The sequence below is a fragment of the Bombina bombina genome, chromosome 4, assembly GCF_027579735.1.
Source record: "Bombina bombina isolate aBomBom1 chromosome 4, aBomBom1.pri, whole genome shotgun sequence".
NCBI lineage: Eukaryota > Metazoa > Chordata > Amphibia > Anura > Bombinatoridae > Bombina > Bombina bombina.
The window spans coordinates 974,258,709-974,276,139 of NC_069502.1; the positions used below are offsets into that span (position 1 = coordinate 974,258,709).

Consider the following 17,431-nt stretch of genomic DNA (forward strand, 5'->3'; position numbering starts at 1 on the left):
TACCTGCAAAGCGTGATAGCTCTGTTTTAAGAACAGATAATGAGCATTCTGACGCTTTAGTAGCCGTATCCGATATACCCTCACAACACTCTGAAGTTGGGGTGAGGGATGTGCTGTCTGAGGGAGAAATTTCCGATTCAGGAAAGGTTTCTCCTCAGACAGATTCAGATATATTGGCTTTTAAATTTAAACTAGAACACCTCCGCTTATTGCTCAGGGAGGTGTTAGTTACTCTGGATGACTGCGACCCTATGGTGGTTCCAGAGAAATTGTGTAAAATGGACAAGTACCTGGAAGTTCCTGTTTACACTGATGTGTTCCTGGTCCCTAAGAGGATTGCGGATATCGTTACTAGGGAGTGGGATAGACCAGGTATTCCCTTCGTTCCCCCTCCTGTTTTTAAGAAAATGTTCCCCATATCTGACCCCATGCGGGACTCGTGGCAGACGGTCCCTAAGGTGGAGGGGGCTATTTCTTCACTTGCTAAACGCACAACCATACCAATTGAAGACAGTTGTGCTTTCAAAGACCCTATGGATAAAAAATTAGAGGGTTTACTTAATAAAAATGTTGTTCAACAAGGTTTTCTTCTCCAACCTATTGCGTGCATTATTCCTGTAACTACTGCAGCTGCTTTCTGGTTTGAGGCGCTGGAAGATGCGCTCCAGACGGAGACCTCATATGAGGACATTATGGACAGAATTAAGGCTCTCAAGCTGGCTAATTCTTTTATCACAGATGCCGCTTTCCAACTAGCTAAGTTAGCAGCAAAGAACTCAGGTTTCGCCATTTTAGCGTGCAGGGCGCTATGGCTAAAGTCCTGGTCGGCCGATGTGTCGTCGAAATCCAAACTCTTGAACATCCCATTCAAAGGAAAGACCCTCTTCGGGCCTGAATTGAATGAGATTATTTCAGAAATCACTGGGGGAAAAGGCCATGCTCTCCCTCAGGACAAGTCCTTCAAGATAAAGAACAAACAAAATAATTTTCGTTCCTTTCGGAATTTCAGGAGCGGTCTCGCTTAATCCTCCCCTGCTGCAAAGCAAGAGGGTAACGCTTCCCAACCCAGGTCAGCCTGGAAACCTTACCAGGGCTGGAACAAGGGTAAACAGGCCAAGAAGCCTGCAGCTGCCTCCAAGACAGCATGAAGGGGTAGCCCCAGATCCGGGACCGGATCTAGTAGGGGCAGACTCTCTCTCTTCGCTCAGGCCTGGGCAAGAGATGTACTCGATCCCTGGGCCTTAGAGATTGTATCCCAGGGATATCTTCTAGAATTCAAGGACTCCCCTCCAAGGGGAAGGTTCCACATTTCTCGTCTGTCTACAGACCAGACAAAGAAAGAGGCGTTCTTACGCTGTGTATAATACCTAAATACAATGGGAGTGATCCACCCAGTTCCAATTGCGGAACAAGGGCTGGGTTTTTACTCAAACCTGTTTGTGGTTCCCAAGAAAGAAGAAACTTTCAGACCAATCCTGGATCTCAAAATTCTAAACAAATTCCTCAGAGTCCCATCATTCAAGATGGAGACCATTCGGACAATCTTACCAATGATCCAGGAGGGTCAATATATGACCACCGTGGATTTAAAGGATGCGTATCTGCACATTCCTATCCACAAAGATCATCACCAGTTTCTCAGGTTCGCCTTTCTGGACAAGCATTACCAGTTTGTGGCTCTTCCTTTCGGGTTGGCCACTGCTCCCAGAATTTTCACAAAGGTGCTAGGGTCCCTCCTGGCGGTTCTAAGACCGCGGGGCATAGCAGTGGCGCCTTATCTAGACATCTTAATTCAGGCGTCGACTTTCCAAAGAGCCAATTCTCACACGGAAATTGTATTGGCCTTTCTGAGGTCTCACGCGTGGAAGGTGAACATCAAAAAGAGTTATCTCTCCCCCCTCACAAGAGTTTCCTTCCTAGGAACTCTGATAGACTCGGTAGAAATGAAAATATTTCTGACGGAGGTCAGAAAGTTAAAACTCTTAACCACTTGCCGAGCCCTTCATTCCATTCCTCGGCCATCTGTAGCTCAGTGCATGGAGACAATCGGATTAATGGTAGCGGCAATGGACATAGTCCCTTTTGCACGGATACACCTCAGACCACTGCAACTATGCATGCTCAAACAGTGGAATGGGGATTATGCAGATTTGTCTCCTCAAATACAGCTGGACCAGGGCAGGCCTTATGGTCTCGGGAAGAAGCTCTTCTCCCGATAAACATTCTGGAACTGAGGGCGATATTCAACGCGCTTCAGGCATGGCCTCAGCTAGCCGTGGCCAAATTCATCAGATTTCAGTCGGACAACATCACGACTGTAGCTTACGTCAATCATCAAGGAGGAACAAGGAGTTCCCTAGCAATGACGGAAGTAACCAAAATAATCAGGTGGGCGGAGGATAACTCCTGCCATCTCTCAGCAATACACATCCCAGGAGTAGACAACTGGGAGGCGGATTTTCTAAGTCGTCAGACTTTTCACCCGGGGGAGTGGGAACTCCACCCGGAGGTATTTGCCCAGCTGACTCAGCTATGGGGCACTCCAGAATTGGATCTGATGGCGTCCCGTCAGAACACCAAACTTCCTCTTCACGGGTCCAGGTCCCGGGATCCCCAGGCGGTGCTGATATATGCTCTAGCAGCGCCTTGGTCCTTCAATCTGGCCTATGTTTTTCCACCGTTTCCTCTCCTCCCTCGTCTGGTTGCCAGAATCAAGCAGGAGAGGCCACGCAGGACCTGGTATGCAGACCTAGTGGACATGTCATCTGTCCCACCATGGACACTTCCAATGAGGCAGGACCTTCTAATACAAGATCCTTTCAAGCATCTGACTGCTTGGAGATTGAACGCCTAATTCTATCAAAGTGTGGTTTCTCTGAGTCGGTTATTGATACCCTGATTCAGGCTAGAAAGCCTGTCACCAGGAAAATCTACCATAAGATTTGGCGAAAATATATTTTTTGGTGTGAATCCAAGGGTTACTCATGGAGTAAGATTAGGATTCCCATGATATTGTCCTTTCTCCAAGAAGGATTGGAGTTAGGATTATCAGCTAGTTCCTTAAAAGGACAGGTATCTGCTTTGTCTATTCTTTTACACAAACGTCTGGCAGAGGTACCAGAAAGTTCAAGCGTTTAGTCAGGCTTTAGTCAGAATCAAGCCTGTTTATAGACCTGTGGCTCCGCCATGGAGTCTGAATTTAGTTCTTTCAGTTCCGCAAGGGGTTCCGTTTGAACCTTTACATTCAATAGATATTAAGCTTTTATCTTGGAAAGTTTTTTTTTTGGTAGCTATCTCTTCTGCTCGAAGAGTTTCAGAGTTATCTGCTTTACAGTGTGATTCACCTTACCTGGTTTTCCATGCAGATAAGGTAGTTTTGCGTACCAAACCCGGTTTCTTCCTAAGGTTGTTTCTAATAAGAATATTAACCAGGAAATTGTTGTTCCTTCTCTGTGTCCTAATCCTTCTTTGAAGAAGGAACGTCTGTTACACAATCTTGATGTGGTTCGTGCTTTAAAGTTCAGTTTACAAGCAACTAAGGATTTCAGACAAACACCTTCATTGTTTGTTATCTATTCTGGAAAGAGGAGAGGTCAGAAGGCGACTGCTACCTCTCTTTCCTTTTGGCTGAAAAGCATCATCCGTTTGGCCTATGAGACTGCTGGCCAGCAGCCTCCCGAAACAATTACTGCTCATTCTACCAGAGCAGTGGCTTCCACATGGGCTTTTAAAAATGAGGCTTCTGTTGAACAGATTTGTAAGGCAGCGACTTGGTCTTCGCTGCATACTTTTTCCAAATTTTACAAATTTGATACTTTTGCTTCTTCGGAGGCTATTTTTGGGAGAAAGGTTTTACAAGCAGTGGTGCCTTCCGTTTAAGGTACCTGTCTTGTTCCCTCCCTTCATCCGTGTCCTAAAGCTTTGGTATTGGTATCCCACAAGTAAAGTATGAATCCGTGGACTCGATACATCTTACAAGAGAAAACAGAATTTATGCTTACCTGATAAATTACTTTCTCTTGTGATGTATCGAGTCCACGGCCCGCCCTGGCTATTAAGTCAGGTAGCTTTTTTGTTTAAACTACAGTCACCACTGCACCCTATGGTTTCTCCTTTTTCTTCCTAACCTTCGGTCGAATGACTGGGTGGTGGAGCTGGAGGGGGAGCTATATGGACAGCTCTGCTGTGTGCTCTCTTTGCCACTTCCTGTTGGGAAGGAGAATATCCCACAAGTAAAGGATGAATCCGTGGACTTGATACATCACAAGAGAAAGTAATTTATCAGGTAAGCATAAATTCTGTTTTCCTTATATGGCAGTTTCAGGAATGGGAAAAAATGGAAACAGAATAACCCTCTGACATAGAAAAAAGCAAAAGGCAAAACGGAATGGGGTCTAAAATAATGAAAATATTTGGCGCCAAGTATGACGCACAACAAACAGAAAAATATTTTTTGCCACCAAAAATGCCCGGAAACGACACACTCGCGTCATAGATGACGCAACCTTATGAAAGGACCCGGCTTGCGAATTTGAAAAATGACAGTGTATTGAAAAAAGACTACACCCCAGATAAGAAATACATTTCTAAAAAATGCATTTTCCAGATATGAAACCGACAGTCTGCAAAAGGAAATATACTTAAATATACTGAAACCTGAATCATGGCAAATATAAGTACAATACATATATTTAGAACTTTATATAAATACATAAAGTGCCAAAACCATAGCTGAGAGTGTCTTAAGTAATGAAAACATACTTAGCTGACACCCATCCACATATAGCAGATAGCCAAACCAGTACTGAAACGGTTATCAGTAGAGGTAATGGAATATGAGAGTATATCGTCGATCTGAAAAGGGAGTTAGGAGATGAATCTCTACGACAGATAACAGAGAACCTATGAAATAGAACCCCGTGAGGAAAACCATTGCATTCAATAGGTGATACTCCCTTCACATCCCTCTGACATTCACTGTACTCTGAGAGGAAACGGACTTCAAAAATGCTGGAGAAGTGCATATCAACGTAGAAATCTTAGCACAAACTTACTTCACCACCTCCATAGGATGCAAAGTTTGTAAAACTGAATTGTGGGTGTGGTGATGGGTGTATTTATAGGCATTTTGAGGTTTGGGAAACTTTGCCCCTCCTGGTAGGATTGTATATCCCATACGTCACTAGCTCATGGACTCTTGCTAATTACATGAAAGAAAAAAGACGAGTAGCTAACGCACCCCTTCGGCTGCAAAACTCTAAATCTAACCGTTTGTGTTTAATGCAACTTTTTTCTTCCACTCCCTTTACATGAGCTCTGAATTTGTGCTAATTCGACAAGTGTTTATCTGGATTGCGCTAGATCGAACACAGTTACTTTCAACTCGTACTATGTGCGATATTTCTGTTGCGCGCAAGAAGCCGAATAAACATGCTATCGCTTGCATGCAAAAGTTAACACGCCACTTGTAATTTAGCCCAAAGTTAGATGTTCATACTACTAGTAAAAAACATTTTTGTACAGCTAATTTTTTTATTTTTTTTTTACACATGGGAGTTTTAAGTAAAAGTTATTGCGTTTTCCTTGTTTTTTTCATGATCAAAGAACAACGTAACATATACCAGATCTGGCCACCAAGTCTGTCTTTAAGGCTGTTTTTTTTTATGATGATTTGTAGATAACTGCCACTTCTACCAGGCCAGTGGTATCTTTGAGTATGAAAGACTGAGGTTTCAGGATACGCATTTGTGCCCAAGTATCATTTAAAATGCTACTTGCTCTTATGGGTTGTTACCTATTTTAAACACATTTGTGGGTGTGGTGAGGGGTGTATTTATAGGCATTTTGAGGTTTGGGAAACTTTGCCCCTCCTGGTAGGATTGTATATCCCATACGTCACTAGCTCATGGACTCTTGTCAATTACATGAAAGAAATAATGGTATCTTTAGAAAGTCCATTTAATAGCGAAAAAAATGGTATATGTTTTTTGTTGTTAATTTTTCTGTTCCTTGCTAAGGTCAGAAAGCTACGGCTGTGATTTTAGCAGCTTGGCTAAAAGCCTTAATTTTTAAAGCTTATTTGTCTGTGGAGAAAAAAAAATCACCCTAATCGAATTACTAATCATTCTTTCTACAAGCCACTTTTTGGGCCTTTTTTTAAATGATTCTTCTATGATCACATTTGTAAGGCAGCTATTTGGTCTTCTTTGATGTGTATGCTTCTTCTGAGGCTGCTTTCCATCTAAAGGGGAGGAGAGTCCACGGCTTCATTCATTACTCGTGGGAATTAAGAACCTGGCCACCAGGAGGAGGCAAAGACACCCCAGCCAAAGGCTTAAATACCTCCCCTAATTCCCTCATCCCCCAGTCATTCGTTGCCTTTCGTCACAGGAGGATGGCAGAGGAGTGTCTGAGTTTTGGAGTAGTCTCTTATGGAGGGTAGTACTCTTCGCAGTGGGACTGAAGTTTTAAGTAATCCTGTCAGCCTCTCAGTGAGAGCCTGGGCGAAAGTTAGAGTCCGGAGATGCAGGGAAAGTCTTTCTGCGAAACCATCCCGACTCATATTAACAGCTCCACAAGCAATCAGCATTGACGAGTTTTGCTGCCTGCTTTCTTCACTCAATTCCATGTCAGGAGCCAGACTACTAATCTGTCACACTTGAAGGGCCGTGTCCCTGTTCCATGGCGTAGATTCTGGTAACATTGTTTCATTTTTTATTAATAATGATAACATAGAATACAGGGTCACAGTGTGACGCCTTTTTATCTTTACAGAATCAAGGGTTACTATTCCTGGAAGGGGGATTATTGAACAGGGGGGGTTATACATGATATTGTTTATTGTGTCATTGCTGCGTTATCTGCGAGATGAGGCTCTGGCAATGTGTGGAACTTTCAGGTTACTTGCGAAAACTTTGCGCAGCCATTTTTTGGCATGTTTTTACCTAATGCAGGGGTGGTCCTGCCAGGCATTCCATGTGACTGGGTGTGGCTATCTATCCTTCCTATTGATCTGTGGCGCACGAGACGTAGAGGTTTCTGTAGTCCGGGTCCTAGGAGGTGGTGAGTGCCCCAGCCATTGGTGGTATAAAGGTGCCTTTTTAATAAATAAAGTTAGTCTAACCAAACGCGGAAGCGATGGAGGACTCTGACGTGTTGGAAGGCTCTCCTTCCTTAATAAAGTCTCATTCTTGTGTTTATTGTGAGGAGGTTCTGGTAGATCAGCCTGCTCAACTATGTTCCACATGCCTTGATAAAGTAACAACATCTAAATGTAAACAGATGTCTAGTACTACAGAGCTGTCCACCTCTGAGGGTTCTTCATCCCAGGAGGTGCGTTTCCTACATTCATCTCCGATTGCACATGCAGCGCCCGGGGTCCAACCATTAATCCTTCGGGAGAGATTTGTTGGCCGTCAGACTTTGCGGACCAACTGGAATCGGCGGTTTCAAAAGTGATCCATGCCTTACCACGTTCTGCTAAGCTCAAACGTAGGGTTTATCATAGCGGCCTGGCCCAGGGTTTGTCCTCGCCGATGGAAGATCCAGAGGCTCTATACGATGACGAGGACCACTCCGACTCTTCGGAGGAGTCCCCTTCTGGGTTGGAGTCCGTGTCATCTAAACCTCCGATGCTGGAGGAGCCTGGTTATAGGTTTAGGATGGAAAATTTGCGCTTTTTGCAAGGCAGGTGCTTGCTACTCTGGAGGTTCCAGAACTTAAGATACCGGAGGAAACTGCGATTCCTAAGCTTGACAAGGTATACGAGGACAGGGTAGTACCTCAGTCTGTCCTGGTTCCCGTTAAGATGGCTAATATTATTAAGAACGAATGGGAGCGATTAGGTTCTTCCTTTTCCCCTTCTTCTACCTTTAAAAAACTGTTCCCCGTTCTGGACTCAGCTTGAGTTGTGGGGGACCATCCCTAAGGTGGATGGGGCTATCTCTATGCTCGCGAAGCAGATGACTATTCCCCACGAGGATAGTTCGTCGTTTAAAGAGCCTATGGATAAAAAGCTGGAAAACATGTTGAGAAAGATGTTTCAGCACACGGGTTTGTTTTTCAGCCAGCAGCGGCGGTCGCTGGAGCTGCGACATATTGGTGTGAATCCCTGTGTGAAATGATCGAGGGGAGACATCCATCGACGAGATACAGGAAAAGATTAAGGCGCTGAACATCGCCAATTCTTTAATCTGTGATGCTAATTATTGGCCTGAATGCTTAGGTGTCAGGTTTTTCTGTTTTAGTGCGCAGGGCTCTGTGGCTAAAATCTTGATCTGCAGACATGACCTCTAAGGCGAGGCTGTTGTCCCTTCCTTTTCAAGGAAAGATCCTGCTTGGTCCAGAATTGGATTTGATTATATCCACGTTTACGGGAGGCAAGGGAGCTTTCCTACCGCAGGATAAGAAGGCTAAGCCTAAAGGATCTACTTTTCATCCCTTTCGTGCGGACAAGGCCCAGCGCCAGCAACCCGCCGCAAAAGCGGACCGATTCGATTATATCCACGTTTACGGGAGGCAAGGGAGCTTTCCTACCGCAGGATAAGAAGGCTAAGCCTAAAGGATCTACTTTTCGTCCCTTTCGTGCGGACAAGGCCCAGCGCCAGAAACCCGCCGCAAAAGCGGACCAGTCCAAGGGATCTTGGAACAAATCTAAGCAGAGCAAGAAGCCCGCAAGACGAAATCGGCATGAAGGGGCGGCCCCCTACTGGTCTCCGGATCACGTAGGGGGCAGATTATCTCTATTCTCAGACACATGGTTGCAGGACGTTTAGGACCCTTGGGCTCTAGAAGTGGTCTCCCAGGGTTACAGGGTAGGGTTCAGATCCCATCCGCCCGAGGGCAGATTCCTCCGGTCAATCCTGTCTTCAAGACCGGAGAAGAGAGAGGCCTTTCTAGAGTGTGTGAGAGATCTCGCCTCTCTCTGGGTTATCGTACCAGTACCCCTAGCAAAAAGGGGTCTAGGGTACTACAGTAAACTCTCAGTTAACCGGAACTCAAGCAACCAGAACTCTCAAGCAACCAGAAAAACAAATCAAACATACTGTACATTAACACTAACTTTGCTCTGCAGCTTCCTTTCTCTATAGTGGACTCTCAAAGGTGGAAGCAAGCCGTCTTCATGCAATCAGACCCTACATAACTGCTCTTGTAAGTTGTGAGCACAAGGCAGTCTGAGAATTAGACCTCACACTGCCTCTGGGTGCCGGGAGGTGGCATTAATATTAATTCATTATTTGCGTTCATTTACTGTCTTTAAATATTAATATCAAGTAAATACAGCATTTATAGTATGGGTTATAGAACTAGTTAGGCATAATTTTAATAGTAACTCTCAAGCAATCAGAAACTACACTTATCTGGAATCTACCAATCCCCATGGGTGCTGGTTAACTGAGAGTTTACTGTATTCCAATCTTTTTGTGGTCCCAAAGAAGGAGGGCACGTTCCGCTCGATTCTGGACCTAAAGTGTTTAAACAAGTTTCTGAGTGTTCCATCGTTCAAAATGGAATTTATCAGATCTATTCTGCCCCTAATTCAAGAGGGACAGTTCATGACAACTGTGGACTTGAAGGACGCTTACCTTCATGTGCCAATTCACAGGGACCACTTCAGGTTCCTAAGATTTGCGTTTCTGGGTGCTGCTTGCAGTGGCCAGATCCAGGGGCATTGCGGTGGCGCCTTACCTGGACGACATCCTGGTTCAGGCACCGTCGCTCGGCCTTGCAGAGGATCATTCGAGGACTCTTCTTCTTCTGCTCCAATCTCACGGGTGGAAGATCAACGCAGGAAATAGTTCCCTGGTTCCCAGCAACAGGCTGGAGTTCCTGGGTACGATAATAGACTCTATGTCCATGAAGATATTTCTCACAGATCAGCGGAGCAGGAAGCTTGCGTCCACCTGTCTTGCCCTTCAGTCCTCCACAAGCCCGTCAGTGGCTCAATGTATGGAGGTGATAGGTCTCATGGTGTCGAGCATAGATGTCATCCCATTTGCCAAGTTCCATCTCAGGCCTCTTCAATTGTGCATGTTGAGACAGTGGAACAGCGATCATTCAGATCTATCACAGCTGATATCCATGGATGCTCGGACTCGGAACTCCCTCTCTTGGTGGATTCGTCCGGAGCAACTGTCCATGGGGACATCCTTCTTGCGACCGTCCTGGGAGATTGTGACCACGGACGCCAGTCTGACAGGATGGGGAGCTGTTTGGGATGCCAGGGTGGCACAAGAGAAGTAGTCCAGGGAGGAGTCTCCCCTTCCAATCAACATCCTAGAACTGTGAGCAATTTTCAATGCTCTGAAGGCATGGCCTTTTTTGGAGTCGGTCAGTTCCATTAGATTCCAGACCGACAACATTACATGTTGGCTTACATCAACCATCAGGGGGGTACGAGGAGCTTCCTTGCGATGAGAGAGGTGTCTCTGATTCTGGAGTGGGCGGAGTCCTACGACTGCTCGCTCTCAGCGATTCACATTCCAGGTGTGGACAACTGGGAAGTGGACTTTCTTAGCAGACAATCCTTCCATCCGGGGGAATGGTCTCTTCACCCCGAGGTCTTTGCGGAGATTTGTCACAGATGGGGAGCGCCGGAGATGGATCTCATGGCATCCAGACTTGCAAGCTACCTCGATACGGGTCGAGGTCCAGGGATCCCCAGGCAGAGCTAATAGATGCCTTAGTGGTTCCTTGGGGATTCGGCCTAGCTTACATTTTTCCACCTTTACCTCGCGTAGTGGCACGCATCAAACAGGAGTGGGCCCCGGCCATTCTTATTGCTTCTTCATGGACGCGGAGGACGCGGTTTGCGGATCTGGTGGGGATGTCATCCTCTCTGCCGTGGAGGTTACCCTGTCGAAGGGATCTGCTGTCACAGGGCCCCTTTCAAGATCGAAATCTAGATTTTCTGAAGCTGACTGCGTGGAAATTGAATGCCTAGTTTTAGCCAAGAGAGGATTTTTAGAAAGTGTGATTGATACTCTAATTCAGGCAAGGAAGCCAGTCACTCGTCGCATCTACCATAAGGTGTGGAGGACTTACTTGTCCTGGTGTGAGAAGCATGGATAGCCTTGGCATAAGGTGAAGGGATCCAGGATTTTGTCTTTCTCCAAGAGGATTTGGAGAAGGGTCTTGCCGCTAGTTCCTTAAAGGGACAGATTTCAGCATTATCAGTTTTGTTGCATAGGAGACTCGCTGAGCTCCCTGACATTCAATCTTTTGTTCAGGCTCTGTCTAGAATCAGGCCTGTCTTTAGACAGTCGGTTCCGCCTTGGAGCTTAAACTTAGTCCTTTAGGTTTTGCAGAGGGTTCTGTTTAAACCTATGCATTCCATTGACATTAAGATTCTGTCCTGGAAGGTTCTCTTCCTGTTGGCTATTGCATCGGCACGCAGAGTATCTGAACTAGCTGCCTTGCAATGTGATCCTCTTTATCTGGTGTTTCATGCGGATAAGGCTGTACTTTGCACTGGGTTGGGGTTTCTACCCAAGGTGGTGTCTAACCGTAACATCAATCAGGAAATAGTTGTTCCTTATTTGTGTCCTAGCCCTTCTTCTTCAAAGGAGAGGTTACTTCATAACCTGGATGTGGTTTGTGCCTTGAAGTTCTATCTTCAGGCTACAAAGGATTTCAGACAGTCTACATCTCTTTTTGTGATGTACTCTGGGAAGCGCAGTGGGCAAAGTGCCTCTGCTACTTCCATGTCTTTTTGGTTGAGGAGCTTGATTTGCTTGGCTTATGAGACAGCGGGACATAAGCCTCCTCAGAGGATCACGGCTCATAGAGCTGTGGCTTCGTCTTGGGTCTTCAAGAATGAGGCCTCTATGGAGCAAATTTGTAAGGCGGCTACCTGGTCCTCCATTTAGATAAAGCAGATATTCTACATATATTCTGGAAATGTCCAAAAAATATCACAATTATGGTCAAAATTTAATTTTGGGTACAACAAACTTTTTTCAGATCATTTCAAGATTAATGGTAGATATAATTTTTTTTACGGATTCAGAAATTATTAGACCGAACTACTACCATACCTATTGTACAATGATAATGCGATACATGATATTGAAGAGGTGGAAGGATACTTCTCCACCTAGTTTTACCAGTATTATAAGTACCCTTCATTACATTTGAGATTCAGAATATTAATTTATTAAATGATAATAAGACTTGTGGTTTTCTCTTATTTTTCGGTGGTTTTGCAGGCTGTGGTGCCTTTTACCCTCCCGGTTTCTCCCCTTTAGATGGAAAACATAAATTATGCTTACCTGATAATTTCATTTCCATCGAGGAGAGGAGAGTCCACGGCTCCTTCCCATATCTCTGTGGGGCGGCCCTAAATTTATTCATCTTCTGGCACCTTTTTTACCCTGATATTTCTCCTACTGTTCCTGGTTTCCTCGGCAGAATGACTGGAGAATGAGGGAAGTTGGGGAGGTATTTAAGCCTTTGGCTGGGGTGTCTTTGCCTCCTCCTGGTGGCCAGGTTCTTAATTCCCACAAGTAATGAATGAAGCTGTGGACTCTCCTCCCCTCGATGGAAATGAAATTATCAGGTAAGCATAATTTATGTTTTTGGCAGGATAGTTCTGTGGGCTCTTGCTCCTGATCAGTAAGGTCCTGCATTTACTGTTTGTCCCCTCCCACCCTTTTTCATGGTGATCGTGGACTTCATTGCTCTAGGTGTAGATTCACACACATGATGACTCATGGACTCTCAACTTATGATGAAAGAAAACAAGATCTATGCTTAACTGATGATTTTTTTTATGGTGGTGAGAGTCTTAAAGCCCCATCCCTTATTTTTTTTAGGCGGCAGTAATGCGTCTTTTGTTCCGCTTTATGTTCCCTGGTTTTCCGTTTTCCTCATCTTGGCTATATGTGACTGAAGATCAGGGGAAGTGGGAGAGATTTTAAGCTCTGTTGTGTTGGGGTGTCTTTTGCCTTCTTAGAGTAGTCAGGAGGGGAATTCCCATATGTGATGATTTGTGAACTCTTACTATCTGATGAAAGAAATTAATTAATCAGGTAGGCATAAGTTTTGTTTTTCATTAATAACCATCCCATTTGTTAATTATAAATTACTACAGGTTCTGACAAATTCATTGGAAGACAAGACAGATTGCAGTCCTTCTTCCCTTGATGTACAGTCTTCTTTACTCACTAAGAGAAGTCCTGGTGATAGACTCAGCAGTTCTAGTTCAAGCCGAAACAGCAAAAGTGTAACACAAGGTAAATCTTTATTGGGCACTATGCAATGTACAATTGTGCTGAATCCAAAAGTGCTAAATTCTTGCCACTGCATATAAGACAAAAATATTTTAATTGAAAGCACAGGAAAGTCAAAATAACATTTTCATGATTCATAAATAAATAAAAAATATATATTTCTCTTATTAAATGTCATTCTTGAGCAGTGTATGGATACCCAAAGAAAGTAGAAAATTTAAGATAATTTAAGATAAGCTTGACCATTCCTATTGCTCCATCCCTGAACATGACCAAACAATACAATAAAATATAAAATGTATGTCATTTCAAACATATGTTCAATATACTGTGTATACACAAATGAGACCTAAAAAAATTGTGTAGATATTATACTGAAAGCTAGTTACCAATTTTATTTTGACAGAATAAAATTCTTCTTTACACGTTGAATGTGAAACAAATTGAAAGGCTGTTTTTCAAAAGCTTTCAAATGACAACAATATTAATCACCACATGATATATTTTAATTATGTCAAGTTTGTGACTAGACTAAGCAATTATGCTAGTTATATCAGCCAAGAATCCATTTTAATAATCAAAGTTTAGTCTCTGATAATGATTGGGTGATATAAACTTGCTGGGGTATCTTTCTCAGTAGCCATCTCATCAAAATCTAAAGAGCAAGCAATTAGGATGAAAAACTCTTTATATGATTAAGCTAGATACATTGATTTAGGTCTTTTGAGTATGTGCTTGTTTTATTCACAGTGGAGAAAGCAACTTTGATTCCCGGCTAATTAAGTTTGCTGGGTTTTTGTAGATGTCATGCTATGTAGAGAGACACTGTTGGTATTTATAAACTAACGCTTTTTTATATATTTCATCTAGTTAGAGCATAAATAATTTAAAAAGCTTGGTTGTCTCAATCTTTTTTGTGGCATCTGAAACAGGCCTAGAAGAAACATATTTGATAAAAAGTTCACAGTAGGGTTCTTTTGAGAACCATAAAGTAGACGGCTAGATCAATAAACTTGAGAAAACAACAGTGTATGAAAAAAAATATTCAAAGCTTGGGGCTTAACTGGAACTAAGCCAGCTTGGTCATCATGACTTTGAAATGTTTCATTATTTTGTGTTTCAACATACAGATGTCACAAACTCATGTGAAGATGACAAACAAGAAAAGGACTTCATAGGAAAAAACTATGTTCCAGGTAAAAGTAATTGGTAGATTAAAGTGCTATATACAACACTAACATTTTACAAATACTAATAATAAAGAACATACTGTATGTGCCATTATTTACAAAATTCAATTACTGTGTAGTAAGCCATGGTCTTTAACCATGCATAGTTATATTTTAGTAAATATTCTTTCTTGGATATTTAACAATTCTTACTTTGTATACGTTTTTATATTATTCATTGTCGTAAAGAGTGTTTTCCTTAGAAATATTGGCCTGGATTACAAGTCTAGTGCAAAAATGTAAGATGTAACATATGTTAACATCACTAGAGTGCAATCCTTACTGCTTCCATTTTTTATTGACTCTCCAGGTTTATTTTCTTTATCTCTCAAGCAATAGTCTAGTGTGCTAATATCTTCATATAACATAACGCGGGATCATTAATTCCCTCACATAATAGATTTACAAAATTCATGACAAACAATACTTAAGCACTAAGCAGATGCAGTGCAAAAACTTCACTCAAATTCTTAATTTAGTATTTGAATGAAACTTAAGCATAAAACACTTAAGACATACATACATACATAAACACATACATACATATATACATACATATACATGCATGCATACATAAATACACACACACATACATACATAAATACAAACATACACATACACCCACATACATATATACATACAAATATACATACATACACACACATACATACAAATATACATACACACACATACATACATATATACATACATACACATACAACTTTGACTACTTTCAGTCCTGTCCCTTGTTTTATTAAACCAGTTCACAAGACATAAGAGAGAAAATTACATACATTTCATGTCCATAAAACAGATGACAAATTATAATATGTTAATAGAGAAACAATAAGTAAATACATAAACCACCGAAAAATAAGAGAAAACCACAAGTCTTATTATCATTTAATAAATTAATATTCTGAATCTCAAATGTAATGAAGGGTACTTATAAAACTGGTAAAACTAGGTGAAGAAGTATCCTTCCACCTCTTCAATATCATGTATCGCATTATCATTGTACAATAGGTATGATAGTAGTTCGGTCTAATAATTTCTGAATCCGTAAAAAAAATTATATCTACCATTAATCTTGAAATGATCTGAAAAAAGTTTGTTGTACCCAAAATTAAATTTTGACCATAATTGTGATATTTTTGGACATTTCCAGAATATATGTAGAATATCTGCTTTATCTAAATGGCATTTAGAACAGTAAAAATCATTATTTGGAAAGAATTTTGCCAATTTAGAGGGAGAGAAATAGACATTGTGATTCAGTTTGACATGTGATTCTTTCCAACCAATGGGAATTGTAAGTTTTTGCATTAACATAAAACTGTGTCTAATATTAATAGAGTCTACTGCTGGAAAATGCAATTCCCAGAAAGCTTGATTTTTAAAAAAATATATAACTGACCCTGTTTAGAAAGCAAAATATCATACAATAATGATATAGAACATTTGCCTACAGAACATTTCCTAATGTATAGATTGATCTCGGACCATCGACACAGTAGCTAAATTTTTCAACTTTTAGAATTAATAAAATGTCATCTCCTAGATATTTGGAACCTGCGAATAAGGTTATTAAAGGATAGTAAATGTCCGGTAGAAGAGAACAATTGATGCAGGTATATCAACCCCTTTTGGGACCATGATTTAAAAACTGTTTGTTGGATTCCTGGTATAAATTCTGGATTCCCACATATTGGAAGAAGGGAAGAGCATTTAAAATCTATTCCCAGATTGAAGCAAATCGTCTGCCATGCAATGATAACATTCTCAAACGTTATTAAATTTGTTAGAATACTAGAGAGATTCCCTATTGAACAATGCAAAATCGCCTTGAGAGAAAATGGTAAGATTATTTCTGTTTCAAGTTCATTAGAGGTGAATGTATTAAGATTTGTTAGCCAGTCCATGGCAGTCCTGGCTAACGTTATAAAATTCTACAGTTTAATAGCTGGAAACGCCAGCCCAGCATTCTCTTTTTTTTTTTTTTAGTAAGTTTTGCTATTGATATGCAGGCTTTTTGCTTTTTCCATAAAAGTTGTGAACAAATTGAGTAGAATTTATTTATCTGCTGTTTAAAAACAAAAAGTGGCAAATTCTGTAACAAATACAGAATTTGTGGAAATATAATTGTTTTAATCAAGGTGATTCTGGCTGACAAAGAAATGGGAAGATCCATCCAGTTTTTAAGATCTGAGCTGAATTTTAAGCAGGTTTTTAGTAAATCTAACTCATACCAAAATTTCAGATTCTTATGAAGCTGAAGATAAGTGAGCATGTCTAATAATAAAGGTATAAATTTTTTGGAATTTTCCAAGAAAACCAGTAAATCGTCAGCATACAATAATATTTTAATCTCAGTACCAAATGTCAGCCCTATCAATTCAGACCGAAGCCATATAGCGAGGGATTCTATAGATTTATTGAACAATAACGGGGAAAGGGGACATCCTTGACGAGTCCCACAACCTAATACAATTCTAGCTGAGGGGTTACCATTAATCAATAGATAGGAATAAGGATTTATATATAGTTTCTGAATAAAACCTACAAAATTACCAATGAATCCAAACTGGGATAAAGAATCTAGCAGGTGAATCCAAGAAATGGAGTCAAAAGCTTTTTCTGCGTCTAATGACAGCAAAGCCAGATCTGTGTCAAACATCTTCTTTTTATCAGATTTTTAGGTAATTGTTGAGGGATTGTATTCCAAAAATAATCCAAAAGGACTTCCACTTTACGCAAGTTTAAAGACATATTCCTTCCCTGTATGAAACCCGTTTGATCAGGATGTATTATTTTATACAGAAATTTGTTTAACCTGTTCGCTAAGATAGCCATGAGGATTTAATAATCAGCGTTTAAAACAGAAATCGGCCTATAGGAAGCTGGCTCTTTGGCATCCTTGCCTTTTTTATGAATAAGAGTAATATTAGCTGCGGAAAAGTAGCTTGATATTGG

General features: G+C 41.6%; 1 protein-coding gene across 1 annotated transcript in view; it reads left to right on the forward strand.

Moving 5' to 3' along the window:
- KIZ (kizuna centrosomal protein) overlaps positions 1-17,431 on the forward strand; it is a 532,190-nt gene that overhangs the window by 306,397 nt on the left and 208,362 nt on the right. Inside the window, exons 9-10 of the mRNA XM_053712012.1 lie at positions 13,091-13,232; positions 14,360-14,425. Coding sequence (XP_053567987.1) covers positions 13,091-13,232; positions 14,360-14,425 — 208 coding nt within the window. The remainder of the gene's footprint in view (positions 1-13,090; positions 13,233-14,359; positions 14,426-17,431) is intronic.